Source organism: Carassius gibelio, chromosome B6, assembly GCF_023724105.1.
Source record: "Carassius gibelio isolate Cgi1373 ecotype wild population from Czech Republic chromosome B6, carGib1.2-hapl.c, whole genome shotgun sequence".
Classification (NCBI taxonomy): Eukaryota; Metazoa; Chordata; class Actinopteri; order Cypriniformes; family Cyprinidae; genus Carassius; species Carassius gibelio.
Genome location: NC_068401.1, coordinates 27,232,970 through 27,248,653, shown reverse-complemented (window position 1 = coordinate 27,248,653; position 15,684 = coordinate 27,232,970). Strand labels below are relative to the sequence as shown.

Below are 15,684 nucleotides of genomic sequence, written 5' to 3'. Positions count from 1 at the left end.
TTATTTGTCTTTCTTTCTTTTTTTCTTTCTTTCAAATCATAATAAAAAAAAAAAATCTAAATGTAATTTTCACCCTTAAAACACTGGATATTTTAAGTGTTTTAAACATATTATAATATAATAATATTATAATTGTAATATACTATTATATATTATGTAAATAGATACTATTATATATAAGTGATAAAATATTATATTGCATAATATAATACATTTTAATTAGATTCATGCTTAGAACTAGAAACATTAAGGTACGAAGGATATAAAAAAACAAGATCTTGAACAATTTTGCATTTCAAATGAAAATGTATTTTGTAAGGATATATCCTTGTTCTGCTGTCGGTCGAAAGAGTTTCACTCTTTATTAGTTTTCACACTTTTTACACAATGCAAAAGTGAATCAAATGAAAAATAAACCAAGATCCTCATTGCATACAGTGGGAAAGAAATTCAAACTCAGGACAGCTCCCAGGATTTTGAGTTTATGTGGCACGTTATTAATTCGATTTCACATTAAAACAGTTTTTAATAACCACACTATGCCATATCAGAGTTTCGATGTTATCTCTAATAATTGTCCAGCCCTTGTGTGTTGGTAAAGCTCAATTAGTGTATGCACAGAGAACAGTTAGAGCATTTAGTCCCATGTGTTTCCTGTATGCACCTGCTGTTCTTAATGATGCTGATTTGCATAAAGTTGTTTTATCCTCCATTATCTGCTAGCAGTGAGAGTGTGGAGACCACTGGATGCAGTTTGCTTTCTCTCTGTGCTCATCCACTCCTCATTTCCTATTTCAAACACGCATGGAAACACTCACAACACATTATGTACAGTTCTGCGCTGTTCCCTTCACTTACCTCTTAACCACATATCAGAGAAGCAGAGCTCTCTACCTCTTAGACCAAGTTCACATCTTTTAATGACATCCATCTCGAATAATTGAAATCACAAGTCGACAGTGCTGTAAGCAAGTGTAAATCCGTCATACAAGAAGTTTGTAGAGGTAACATTTTTGGGTGAACAATCCCTTTAACAGAATATTTTGTGTATGACTGACAGCATACTATGTGTATGGGATGTACATAGAAATGCAAACAGCAACCCTGTGAAAATGCATGAAATGCATTTGCGATGCATGATGAATAACAGCAGGTGTAAATGGGGCCAGAAAGAGTGAGAGCTTTCCCTCTAGAGTGCAAAAGAGACATGTGAACACAACATGTAATTTTACCTTTGCATTTCAGCAGCTTTTGGTACCCCTTATTTAGGAATGCCAATATTAGACTTCCTGTAGTGTAATTGTGAGTCAGACGGAGCCAGCCATTCTGTGAGGTGTCACTACAGCCGGAGGGAAATCACCCCTCTCACCCTCATATATCCATGACCAGAAACACCACGGCAGGATTAGTCACGCCTCGGCCCACCTGTGTTTACATTAGCAGTGGATTTCACACCCTGATCTCTACTCCACCTCTGTGTCTTACAGTCAAGCATTTCAGCTGCTACAGTCCGATCGCCCTGGGTGGTCCTGCGGACGAATTTTCAAGAGCTGTGCTTTAGTAAAATGAGCCACGGCGCTTTTTTTGTCTTACCAAAAAAGCACAGGTTATCGTGAAATTCAATCATGTGCACTGACACCTCTCTCTTTGTGTTTTTGTGTGTATGTGTTTTCCAGAGGACCAGATCCCTCATGGTTTCCCCACTATAGACATGGGCCCGCAGCTGAAGGTGGTGGAGCGAACACGCACTGCTACCATGCTCTGTGCCGCCAGCGGGAACCCTGACCCCGAGATCTCCTGGTTCAAAGACTTCCTGCCTGTCGACATTAACAGCAGCGATGGACGAATCAAGCAGCTCCGTTCAGGTAAAAAGAACTTTGTAAACACACAGAAGACAAACACTCTTAAAGAATAAAGATGCTGATTGTGAACATTAAACCCGGTGTTATCTGCAGAACGGGACTTTTTTTTTTTTTTTTCCATTAGAGCAATAGACAATAGAGCACAGCAGTGAGTAGCGACTTTTTTCCCAAAGATTTTTTTCCCATTCATTCTATCCGCAAGGATTTCAGAAAATTCTTCAATAAAGAGTTCTAAGGCTTGAACCAAACCAGCTCAAAGATGAATCGCATTGCAACATTTGATTCAAAGCGTTTGAAAGTATTTGAACATCTAAAAAAAGGCAACGGTGCAAGACTGTGTGCTTATTTCATGAGGAAATGATAGGAATCGGAAATGACGGTATAAATCAAAATTATTGCCTGCGTACTAGTGTTCAGATGTCTGTAAGATACTTTTATTCAGATAGTATTTAATAAATTGTTCAAAAGTGACAGTAAAGAGATTTATAATGTTATTAAAGATTTTGGTAGCACTTTATTTTACTGTCCCTTTACTCATGTACATACTATGTTCTTATTTTACTAATTACAATAACTAGGTACAAACTAGGTACTAACCGTGAACCTACTACTAAACCTAACCCTATCTCATGTAGTTATCTTATATTACCAGTACTTTCTTAGGTAAATACACTGTAAGTACATGGAAGTACACATACTTTAAAATTAAGTGCAACCAAGATTTCTATTATAAATTAATCTGGTTCTTCTAAAAAAATAAAAATAAAAATAAAAAATTTATTAGAGTTTTCACAAAAATATAGGGAAGCATAACTGTTTTTGACATTGATAATAATAAATAAAAGACTGTAGTAATGTCTGCAAAAAATTTAGCTTTGCATTACATTAATAAATAATATTTTGAAATACATTACTATGGGAAATGGTAATAATATTACTGTTTTATGGTCAAATAGATGCAGCATACTTTTAACCACTTTGATTTTCACATGCTTGTTTTACAGTCGCTAAATCTCCATGGAGGGAATGAATGGGTTTTTCACTTCTGGAATTGTTGTGCAGTACAACAAGTGACATTCCAGTTCCAAATGAGCCTCCGGTTTCATTTCATGTCTTAAAGTAAACGGAAACAAACAGGAAGACAGAGTGGCTGGTAGTTATTATTCACATAACCCTCCGGTTAGGACACACAAACATGATTAACATGACAGCACAGTGATTTGTTTTGATTAGAATCGTCTGCCTTTGTCAACAATCATTTCCTGCTTCAATCTTCAAACATCTCTGTATTTGTCAAATTATTCCCTGTCGGCCAATCCATCTTGCAGCTACCAGACAATCACATAATTTATTTGTTTGGATACAGTCCATTATTTGATCCTGAGATTAGCTTTGCTCTCCAGCCATTAGTGCAAAGGCCTTTTTCCATTAACGAAAGCTAATGAAACAATTTTTCAATTCGTGACCTTTACAGAACGCCTATGAACAAATAGGAAAAGCACTCATGATTCATACCTCCCGCTTTAAAGAGAACCTTAATCTCACTGGAGCATGTCATTGTGCACGAGTAATTACCACCAGCCTCGCCAAAGCAGGTGATTCTGCCCTGGACATCAATCAACAATCTGTTTACAGTGCAGCTGGGTGATACGCAGACAGTTAGACTGAACCTGATAAAGAGTAATCCTGCTTCTCTCAATGTAAACACTCACAAGACTCTACGTCAGGATTCAAGCTTCCTACACACATGAGCCAAAGGCCTTTCAGATATTCAAGTGTATTACTGTGGACCCTTTTCACATTGTGCTCCAGAAGCAAATTGAAAAAGCCACAGTAGCGTTTCTATTACTTTCCAACAAAGAAATAAAATATCAAGAGATTTATTACGGTGGTCAGAAGAGAGAACGGTGTTAAATGTCCCATCACTACCGTAGCTGTATTAGAAAAACCCTGTTTTCTGTAATTTAATGGCAATTTAATATAACAAAGTGTTTTTTAAACTATGTAAATTCAGTAAATACAGCATCACAAACTTCTAGATTTGCCATGTTAATAATCTGGGACTAAAACTAAAAGAAGAAGAAGAAAAACAGAGTTTTTTATGGAAACCGTGTTTTGGCACATGTTGCATTTTCAAATGCATGTTATAAATGATTCAAACTTTACAGCGCTTACGGAAATGTAGTTTGTGTGGAGCAGCATTTAATGCAAACCACTCCAAGACACTGAAAATGCTGTAACCATGAGCAGCTCACTTAAAATCACACAGCTCATCAGATTATATATTTACATAATTATAGTGATATGATAGTTGTGGTAAACTATATTGCTTTTTCAGCCATTGTTGCAATTACTTTATCAGGCGATTAACAGAGTTTGATGCTGTTCTCAATTTCTTCACTTAACATTTGTGCTACGTTTATGAATGATGCCTCAAATCAAGCAGTTTCTTGAGGTGTGCAATTATTTTTATACACAATCAAAACATTTTTATCTGACAGATGATAGATATGCGTTACCGATTTGTACCCACTACGCCACAGTAAGCTCTCAGGCCGAGGTGATTTATGATGATTGGTGTGCAGATCTTTATGAACAGAGATGTGTCGGGCTGATTATTGATTTCTCCTCAGTAAGATAATGGATGTCCAGCTTAGCTGCTGTTTAACATCTTAAATGCAGCAAGGATTAATAGTGACTGTCTCTCGACTGCCGGCGAATGGAGAACTCATCCTACCAACTGCAAAAATGAACACATACAGTACTCAAGTTTTCTCCCTCTAGCCATAGTGAAGATATAGTAAAGTCTTACTATTCTTCATTATGCTCATGCTACACTGCAGACTCACTTTAAAGTCCTCAATCCTGTCCTGTACTGGACATCCTGGGCTTTCTGAGGGTCCTAGTGTACGCCAGGCTCTCTGTAAACTGCTGATGGACCACAATCCACACAGTTTACAGGGGCTTCCTCATGTCTCTGACCCCCTTCCCAAATCCGCACTGTTTTCACATGGTGGAGTGTTGACTTATGATCCAGATCGACATGAATCTGCATCATAGTCAACAGACTCCATATGGACTCTTTTTGATTCAATTCTAAGGCAACTTCACATGTTGATTTTATTTACATGTTGCAAAGGATCTTTTTAAAAAGCACTCCTAGAAATTTACTACAGGTTTGTAAATCGTAATTACATTACGATTTTAGTCAGAAGAAAAACCCCATACAACAACAAAATGGCAAGTATCTGAAGCTTTTTCCAAAGTTAAACAAGTCTCTTTTGAAACTAATAAGACTCAAGGGTCGGTCAATGCAATGAGATTGAACTATCACTTTGCACAAAAAGGTTTTCTTCTGTGTTGCATCAGACAACTGTATTTATTTAGCACAGCTGTGGTCTGATCCAAGGCCAAAGTTGTGCTGGATGTAGAATGTGCACCACTCTAAAAATAGCAGAAGACCCTTGTGCAGAGAGAGATGAAATTATTACTGGCTCACAGGAATGAGTCATTTAAAGGCTAAAACATACTCTACACAAGTACGTGAACTCAGAGACTTAAGTACAAGGGACATTATTGCAGATATCACTGTTTTCTTTTTCAGGTCCACCACTGTCATGTTTTGCTGTGCAATTTAGTTCAGATTAATTAAATGTATAGCGTGTTTATAGCCGGCTACCTGTATAATAACAAATATATTTTGATTGCGCAGCCATTTAGCACAGTAATTCTCTTGAGTACCAGAGAACATCATGTATGCACAGCAGGACCATGCACACTTGCATAGAGTATGTTTCTGGCCTGAAGCAGCGATGTAAGCTTCATAATGTGAATTAACACACACTGAGAACAGAAGAGCCAAAAGTCTTCTAGGGAAGATTGTACATGCCGCTTCTTAAATAAGAAATCTATTTCTGCTGTTCATCTTACTTTCCTATTCTCTCTCTCTATCTCTCTCTCTCCTCTCACTTTCACACTAACAGTTCTCTTTAATCTTATTTGCATTCATATTACCTCACCAGGTGGTACACCAATCAGAGGTAAGAATGCTGAAAACAGAAAATATCCAAATGCGTCATCTTTCGATTCCTCTCTCACCCCCAAGTGTCCCCCTCCATCACCCTGTCCCCACCTTCTCTCTCATTATGGAGTCTTTCTCTTTGTCTTCCTCCTTGTCTTCGATCCGGCCTCGTCTCTGTGCATGAACCTCTGCTCGTCTGTCTCACTAATAAACATCTGATTCAGTCTAACTGAAGATAATACATCACTATACTAAACAAAAGACAAAACAAAGATTTTATGGATTTCATAAAACCTGCCATAAACACATCCATATTATTTCGCCACAATATCCGAAATGACATTTTGCATAAATTAAATTAATATATATATTAAAAAAATCGGATTTTAAAATTTTAAAATTATTATATTTATACAACTTTTATACTTATTCAATTTGAGTTACATTAAATTATTTTTCATTTATTACATTGTGTGAATGCTTAATAGCAATAGTCACTTGTATTTTAATATATATATATATATATATATATATATATATATATATATATATATATATATATATATATATATATATATATATACATATACATATATAGAGTATATATAGTCATAAAATAGTATGTATCATCAAAAAAATTTTTTAAAAAATCTGTAACTATGCATATCTGAAAAAAAAAAAAAAAATATATATATATATATATATATATATATATATATATATATATATATAATGTATACTTAATGTATTGATATTCATTTACTTTTATCTGTATTATAGTATAATATTATATTTTATAATATGTTATTTTGAGTATCATCTGGAATGGCAGTAGTTTTAAAAAATGCAAAAGTAAAATGTCTGAATACATAACAGTAAAAATTCGGGGAATGTGCTTAAGTGTCATTTTCCGCTCAACTGACCTTTACTTACTGGCCAGATGATTGACGATCTGTCCGATCAATAACTGAGCAGAGCCGCAATGTGGCTTCGGAAATTGTGAGATACCTGGAAAACATCTTATTCCCCGCAGCCAAAAAATGTAATGCCATTATGAAAGTTTGTATTCAACGAACGCTTCTCGTCTTCAGGCATTTAGCTGAAGAGTCCAGAACAGCCAAACTGAGGGATAGAAAGCTCACTGCTGATATGACAGGACTGATGTAGAAGGAAAGAATTGCAAGATCTGACTGTAACTCTGAGTCGGTCTCTTCAGAGGAAATGTCAGGGCGAAAAAAGTGAGATGAGACTGAGAGAGGGCAGAACAGCATCCTTCAACATCAGTCTGACACTTGCGCTTCAGATGATAGAAAGAAAAGCTGGCTTTCCTGATGACTAGAGAAGAAGAGACAGTTGATCTGTTCCAAACGCTGCTTAGCTGCATTTGAAAGTACTGAATCAAAAAGCCATTGCAAACAGCAAAAGTAAAAAAAAAAAAAGCTAATTTTGACCAAAATCTAAAATCACATTAAAGAAGATACTGTAAGTTTGAAAATTGTAATTCTAAATGAAAATAGCTTTTTATCACACAGGAATACTTTTTAACACTAGTTCAACTAAATAAAGAGCAAAACACATGCATTAGGTGTGATTTATGCTTTATCTGTTTATTTTATTATGCTGACACAGAGGATGATGGGAACAGTAGTTTTAAATAATTGGTGATGTTTACTTTTAAGTTTTATGCATTTTTCAAATGCTTTTATCCAAAGCAATTTGCACTGTATTTAAGCTACATGTTGATCCCAGTGTTATTTTAGGATTATATATTTAGTGTCATAATTTTGAATTTTTACTGTTTACATAATAATATATTTTTATATTTACTGTTTACATAATAATTTAAATTAGAAGTTTTAGTATTTACATTTTTATTAGTTTTTTATACAGTATGTATTTTATAGTTTTCATTAAGTTTTAGCTTTAATTAGTTATTTTAATTACTTATTTATTATTTATTTAATTTTAACTTTAATTAAAAAAAAATAATTACTTCAAGTAATGTTTATTTCAAGTATTCAAGGTTTTATTTTAAGTATTGACTTTATTTATAGCTTGAGTTTTAGTTAAAGATAATAATCCTGGATCTTTAAATAGATGCTTTTACAGCTCACATGTGTTTGGAACAGATCTCATACGAGTGTGTTTGTGTTCATGTGTGCTGTAAGTGTTTTAAAGAGTCATTCTTCTGAGTAATCGACTCGTGGAGCGAGGTTAATGCTCAGGTCTCATACACTCAAATGCACACATTCAAATCCATCCCATAATGCATTTCAGGAACACTTCTGATAAACACATTGACAACATTTTTAGTTATCTCAGTGTGCTTCCATCATCCACAGATTGCATGATGTATGTCACATCACGCAAACAAACAGCACTGCCATACTAAAACACCTGATGAGCTAATGACTTTTGTCAAAACAAAATGTGTATGAACTTTTTGTGTTAATTTATGTGTGTTATCAACAGAAGGCCAAATCTAGGTAAGTGACAGTGAAAAGACGGGAGATAATAAACTGCAAAAACGTTAACATATTGCAGTCAGAAAAAAACAACCTTTTAGTTTTAGTCCACCTGGATTTGCTTTTGTTTGCAGGATTTCTTGTCAGTGGATGCATTGAGGATCTATTGACAGTAGTTGCAGCAGCTGTATTATGTCTTGATAGATCCATTCTCTAAGAGCACAGCTTTGTCTCGGCTCGCAGAAAAGCAGAGCTTATGTGCAGTGACGTTTATATAGCTGGCATAGCCTGCAGGTCTTTTTATTTGTAACGTTGAATAAATAACTCAGTTTGCTTTAGATTTATTGAATTATGGAGTGAAATATGTTGCTCTTTTCTTTTTGTGTGTGTGTGTGTGTTTAGAGAGACGAGAAAGGTCATATGTCAGCCAGCTGAGTGTTAGTCAGTGTGTATTTGTTGTTTAGGCAGAAAATAATTTTCTTTTCCTCAGGCCGCCCTCGTTTAAAACGACGGAGGTTGAGATTGTTTGTGAGTGTGTGAGAGAGCGTTTGTGATTGTGTGTGTTGTGTTTGCAGGGGCTCTGCAGATTGAGAACAGCGAGGAATCGGACCAGGGGAAGTATGAGTGTGTGGCGGTGAACAGCGCAGGAACACGCTACTCCGCTCCTGCCAACCTCTACGTCAGAGGTAAGATCTGCAACCAAATCTAAAACCTCACCCCGTTTTACCTCGATCTGATCTCCATACAGGCTTTACCACAGCCAGAACAGGACCAGTCACGCAAAAGCTCACATTTCTCTCTAATCACATTTGTCTTAACACAGTTCTGCAGCAGAGAACTGCTCCATTGTTTTCTAATTTTGTATAATCACAAAATGTTTTCTAAATGAATATTTATTTGGTGTATATTTTATTTTTTATAAATAGGTATGCATAGGTAACAGTATTTGCATAAACATATTTACTTCTTTGTATCATATTTACCACACATTTCTACCACAGTAGAACTTGTAAAATTTAACTTATAAATAAAAAATGTATTAAAATATGTGTGTATGTATGTATGTATATATATATAGTGATCATTATGTAGATTTAACAAGACAAACATATCATTTTACTGTACAATACTTGTAGCGAAAAGTATGATACACCTTATAAATTACTTTTTTTTATCCAACTGGTATTTTAAGGTAATATGATCTATAATAAAATAAATCTGTAAAATACATATAAATTGCCACTAAAATGAAAATTTTTAGCAAACAAACCTTTCAATAAGTGGATTGTTAAATCGTGATTCACTTATTTGAAATTAACAATTTGAAAGAACCGATTCACTTATGTTAGTCAAACTTCCCAACTTATTTACTGTGAAATTACAACTTTACCTGTACAACTGATATACTTTTTAAAAGCTTTTAGATTCAAGATTATTGTAGTTGATTTAGCTGTTACGTTGATTATATTTTCATCATTCACCCGTGATATTAGCTGTTTTTGCCATTTTTATATATTTCAAGTTTTTTAACTAATATATATTATGACTTTAAGGTTTGCATTGCATTAGTTGCTTGTTGTGAACAGGTCAGCCTTTCACCAGAATTTACACCTTAAAAGTCTTAAAGGTACAGTAATAACAGCAGCCTATTTAATGAATGAAGTCAGAGAGAGGTTGAAAATATTAAAGGGGACCTATTATGCCCCTTATAACAAGATGTAAAATAAGTCTCTGATGTCCCCAGAGTGTGTAATGTATGTCAAGTTTTAACGTAAAATACTTTACAGATCATTTTTTATAGCTTGTTAAAATTGCCAATTTTAGATTATGAGCCCCACTTGTGATTATGAGCTCGACTAATTCCAGCAGTTGACTTCACATTTCTTTCATATGCAGATTTAACTCCCACTTTCCTATTCACGATCATTCTGCTACGTGGCACGTGAAGGCAGCATTAGTTAAAACAGACATACAGTGGTAGCTTTAGCAACATTGGCCTTTAAGAGTGCCAAGAAGGTCTTTCAGAAAGGCAATTTGTAAAACTAACGCATGATACTTTCTTCTTCCGGAGATGTAGCTGGATCCCGAACAGCTGGCACTGCTCCATCCTTCAGGAGAAACTTTTATGCAAAAACTGCTTTATACTGACCCTCATTCCCAAAGCAGTCCGGTGTTAATGGTTCACGCAGACATAAATTCATTTCTGTAGATTTCAGAGAGCATCTTCTTCAAAAACAAAATTAATCCACCTCGTCTTCAGTGGCTCAGATTTTGGGAGTAATTATTGGATAGAGCTATGTGGATTCATACACCGAACAAAGTTATAAATGCAATACTTTTGTTTTTGCCCCCATTTTTCATGAGCTGAACTCAAAGATCTATGACTTTTTTTTCTGTGTACACAAAAGGCCTATTTCTCTCAAATATTGTTCACAAATATGTCTAAATCTGTGTTAGTGAGCACTTCTCCTTTGCCCTCAGCAAATCCATCCATCCAAATCCACCTCTCAGGTGTGGCATATCAAGATGCTGATTAGACAGCATGATTATTGCACAGGTGTGCCTCAGGCTGGCCACAATAAAAGGCCACTCTAAAATGTGTAGTTTTATCACACAGCACAATGCCACAGATGTCGCTAGTTTTGAGGGAGCATGCAATTGGCATGCTGACTGCAGGAATGTCCACAAGAGCTGTTGCTTTGAATTCAATGTTAATTTCTCTACCATAAGTCATCTTCAAAGGCGTTTCAGAGAATTTGGCAGTGCATCCATCGGGCCTCACAACCGCAGACTACGTGTAACCACACCAGCCCAGGACCTCTACATCCAGCATCTTCACCTCCAAGATCTGTGGATGGATTATCTTGGCAAAGGAGAAGTGCTCACTAACACAGATATAGACAGATTTGTGAACAATATTTGAGAGAAATAGGCCTTTTGTGTAAATAGAAAAAGCCTTAGATCTTTGAGTTCAACTCATGAAAAATGGGAGCAAAAACAAATGTGTTGCATTCATAATATTGTTCAGTATATATACATCCAGCTAAAGAACACCTAAAGTACTTGGGAGACATTCTCGTCAGTGAAGCAATGGTGGACTGTGTTCAACTCGCTATGAACTCGCTAAGGGCAGTTCAATGTATAAACGGCAGTGTCTGTCAACTTTCATGAGCGGGGCCTGTGGCTAATGTGTCACATTGTGTCACAATAAGTCACATTAGCAGCAATTCTGAAAACAGGTAGTTGGGAGACACAGCTTTTTACTTACTGGGATTAAAAAAAAGGAGTGGGTGGATTGTTATCATTATGGGGTGGCTGTGTACACACTCTGCCAACACACATTTATGTCCTTGCAACATGTGAAAATGAATTTTGCATAATAGGTCCCCCTTAAATAAAGTTTTTGGTGCTAGAAACCTTTGATTAACACTGTAAATGGATTTGAGGAACAAGTGCAGAATATATTTAAAATAGTAAAGAGCAGCAAATGAAATGCCCACTAATGCTGCTGGTCATGAGGGCTGGTGGAAGTGGTAGAAGTGTTGTGAGGGCATCAAGGAAAGGACAGTGTTGAGACTTGCAGGCTAGAATGGAGAATCCGGTTGAGGAAATTCCCTCATTAATGTCGGGATCTATTACAGCAGATATAGAAACCACTGAAGCCTTGTTTCAAAGAAAAGCCTGTTATTTAACAGCCACTTTTGACTGCCAAGTGCATAAAGGACACTTTAAATTCAGACCTTCAAACATGGTGATGTGCTGTTCTTTGATAGTGTGTTTTGAATAATGCATTCGTGTATGTTTGAAACCAGAGGAAATGAGAACTAGACACAAATCTATGTCCATAAATTATCTTGGTGTTCTTCCTCAAGCCTTCGACCAATCAGAGGGAAACTCATATAAATGATGCATTGTGTAGATCATATCATATGAATTCTCTCCAGAGATCTCTCCTTTGATCTTTACGCAGACTACGCACACTCTCAGGACATGCCATTTGATGAATGACATTTAATATATATAGGTGCATCTACAAATTTATTTTTTTTTTTAAATAAACTTTTTTTATATTCTACATTCGTAACATGTAAAGCAAAATATTTCACAAGTTTTTGTTGTTTTGTTTTCATTTTCATTATTAGAGCCTACAGCTCATGAAAGTCAGAAATCCACTATCTCAAAATATTAGAATATTTAAATTTGAGTTTTATTAAATGTCCATTGCTTTTCAAAGAAAGGCCTTTTATTTAATTTATTTAATTAATTTTTATTCACTTCATATTCAGAAGCGTCCTTATTCTCTTGTTCTTCGAAACCACAATAGTGGGGAAGAAAGCTAATTTGGCAATGGTTCAGAAGACAATGATGCCCTCCACAAAGAGGGTAAGTCACAGAAGATCTTTACTCAAAGGGTGTTCACAGAGTGCTGTATCAAATCATATTATATGCAAAGTTGACTGGAAGGAAGAAATTGCGTAGGAAAAGTTGCACAAGCAACAGGGATGAACGCAAGCTTGAGAATACTGTCAAGCAAAGCCAATTCAAACACTTGGGAGAGCTTCACAAGGAGTGGACTAAAGCTGGAGTCAGTGCATCAAGAGTCACCAGGAAAAGTGCTACCAAACCACTTCTAAAACAGAAACAATGTCAGAAGCAGTTTACCTTGACAAAGCATAAAAAGCACTGGACTGTTGCCAAGTGGTCCAAAGTCATCTTTTCAGTTAAAATAATATTTTTCATTTTAAGACTGAGAGGCACAGTGTGAAGTTTCTGAAGTCAGTGATAATTTGGGTGCCATGTCGTCTGCTGGTGTTAATCCATTGTGTTTTATCAAGTCCAAAGTCAATGCAGCCATCTCCCAGGAGATTTTGGAACACTTTATTCTTCCATCTGCTGACAAGCTTTATGGAGTTGCTGATTTCCTTTTCTAGCAGGACTTAAGCATCTGCCCACAGTACCAAAACCACTTCCAAGTGGTTTGCTGACCATGATGTTACTGTGCTTCAGGGCCGTCGCCAGAACAAACCAAATGGGGGGGGCATTTAATTTTCATGGGGGGGACACACTTTTTTTAATGATCTGAGACGGACCATAACATAAACCCATATTAGGCTATAACTAAAATAGACCACAATAGTCTTGTTTTGTTCAATTATTCAAATAAAATACGTTACCGTTTGATCTCAACGTCTCTGTTTATTGTCTCTTAACATTTCCAAAACCGCCAAAAATTTATTCTGAGATGGCATGCAACGCGCAGCTCAGCTGCGCAAAGGAATTGCGTATAAACAATACAATACTGTATGCTTAACTAAATGAATTGCATGATTTATATATACATATACATACACACAAACTGCATATTGTAATTTGAATTAATAAAACTACTAACACAAAAATAACATATTGAAAGGTCTGCTGCTGGAGACTTGCCATTGGCTGTTGTATTTGAATAATTAATGAGGTAGGTCTTTGCAAGGTTTGGGTGCTGTTTTGGGATGTTTTAACAGTCATTTATGAATATAATTATATTTAAAATTATGTTCTGTGTAATAATGCGTTGAATAATGAATCGTCTGAATCATTTCTGAAGGTAATGTGTTATGCATTTCTATTGTTACCGTTGTAGTGATTACTGTTCCTGTGAGCCAAGTTCTGCTGAAACAACGTTATTAGTGCAATGACCTAAATCAATAACATTCAATATTGAACGTCTAACTTCGCGCTCACACCGGTGGCGTCGGGAGCGTCAAACATCTCTTTTGCCGTTCTGCTCATGACGCTGCAGAAAGATTGGAGAGCGCTCAGACGATCTGACGTAGACCGAATGCTTCTTTTGTATTAAAACTGGCCGCAAAGCAAATAGACTTGTTGATCTTATGCAGACTATCCACAAGGAGGTTAATGTTAAAAGTTAATCTCATTAAATGTTGATGTGGACGAAATATTAAGATCCTTTACTTAAAATGAACGATCTCAGACACCTTGATCCACGTATCACTTTTAATTATTTTTTATGCAAACAGGGACACATCATAGATTATTGCAAACGCGAAACGGCAATAATCAACCTGTCCTCTATTTTGCTTGGGAACTAATGTGATCGGAGCTGCGTCCTCTGGAATCCTCTCAAGCGGTTGACTTCTACGTTCCGATTGGTTGCTGCCCAACCGCGTCATAGCTCATTACCATAAAGTTGCCTTGATTTCAACTCTGCTCGACGCTCTCAAAGGCCAAGTCGCGCCGCTCCTCGCCGCTGGTTTACATTGAAAATGAATGCCACTTCCGGCCACTTTGACGCTCTCGACGCCGGCGGTGTGAATGCACAGTAATGCAAGTTTGGTTAATTGTTCTGTGCGTTACGTTTAGGGGGGCACAAAAAGTCATTTGGGGGGGGCACTGCCCCCCGATGCCCCCCCTTGACGACGGGCCTGCTGTGCTTGATTGGCCAGTCAACATGCCTGACCTGATACCCCATGAGGAATCTCAGCAGTGCCACAGGCTGATCGCTTCATGCCACTCCTTACTGATGCTGGAGTTTGTGCTAAAGAAGCCCAGACCAAGTACTGAGAGCATAAATGATCATACCTTTAAACGTAACTTAAACTTTTCAGGGTTTTTTTATCTTAAGAAATATTCTAATATTTTGAGATACTGTTTTTTTTTTTTTTTTTACTTTCATGAACTGTAAGATCTAATAAAAAAAAAAAAAATCTCAGAAATGTTTTACTTTACATGTAATGAATCTAGAATATATGAATGTTTCACTTTTGAAATAAGTTACCAAACAAAATGAACTTTTTCGTGATATATTTCTTTAGATGCATCTGTATGTATGAGTATCTGCTTTATGGTGAGACAGGGAGATGTTCTCATTTTGTTAGTCCATGAATCTTTCATTGGTGATGTCGTATTTTTATTGCTTTTCCATTCAAGGATTTACTATTGATGTGACTTCACGGTTAAGTGAACTCTATAGGCTTATCACTGCGTGTATGTGTGTGTGTGTGTGTTTGTGTGTTTATCTTGCATTGTTATTCTATAACTAATGTTTAGAGCTAAACGTTATAACTCTTTAAATATAAGGCAATATCTAAATTTTGTTAGTATATTTATTTATTTATTTTAATTCAGAGGAATCATCATTCTAATCAAACAAAAGAAAGAAGTCTTTAAAGAAGAATGTTAAAGATGTATTTAAAACAGTTTCAAATAATAATGAAGTTTTTGTTGTTGTTGTTGTTGTTGTTGTTGTTGTTTTTTACAGGAAATTAATGAGAAAAATATTTAATCAGTTTCACTTATTTACTTTAATTATTCTAAATAGTAAAGTAGT

The 15,684-nt window shown here is 35.8% G+C and overlaps 1 protein-coding gene across 7 annotated transcripts in view; it reads left to right on the top strand.

Moving 5' to 3' along the window:
- Positions 1-15,684, top strand: part of ptprfa (protein tyrosine phosphatase receptor type Fa) — a 204,898-nt gene that overhangs the window by 107,617 nt on the left and 81,597 nt on the right. For 4 of the 7 annotated variants that reach the window (XM_052558474.1, XM_052558468.1, XM_052558472.1 and 1 more), the window contains exons 5-7: positions 1,677-1,865; positions 5,885-5,902; positions 8,924-9,034. In XM_052558474.1, the coding sequence (XP_052414434.1) occupies positions 1,677-1,865; positions 5,885-5,902; positions 8,924-9,034 (318 nt within the window). The remainder of the gene's footprint in view (positions 1-1,676; positions 1,866-5,884; positions 5,903-8,923; positions 9,035-15,684) is intronic. The other 3 variants (XM_052558470.1, XM_052558473.1, XM_052558471.1) reach the window with 1 other exon arrangement.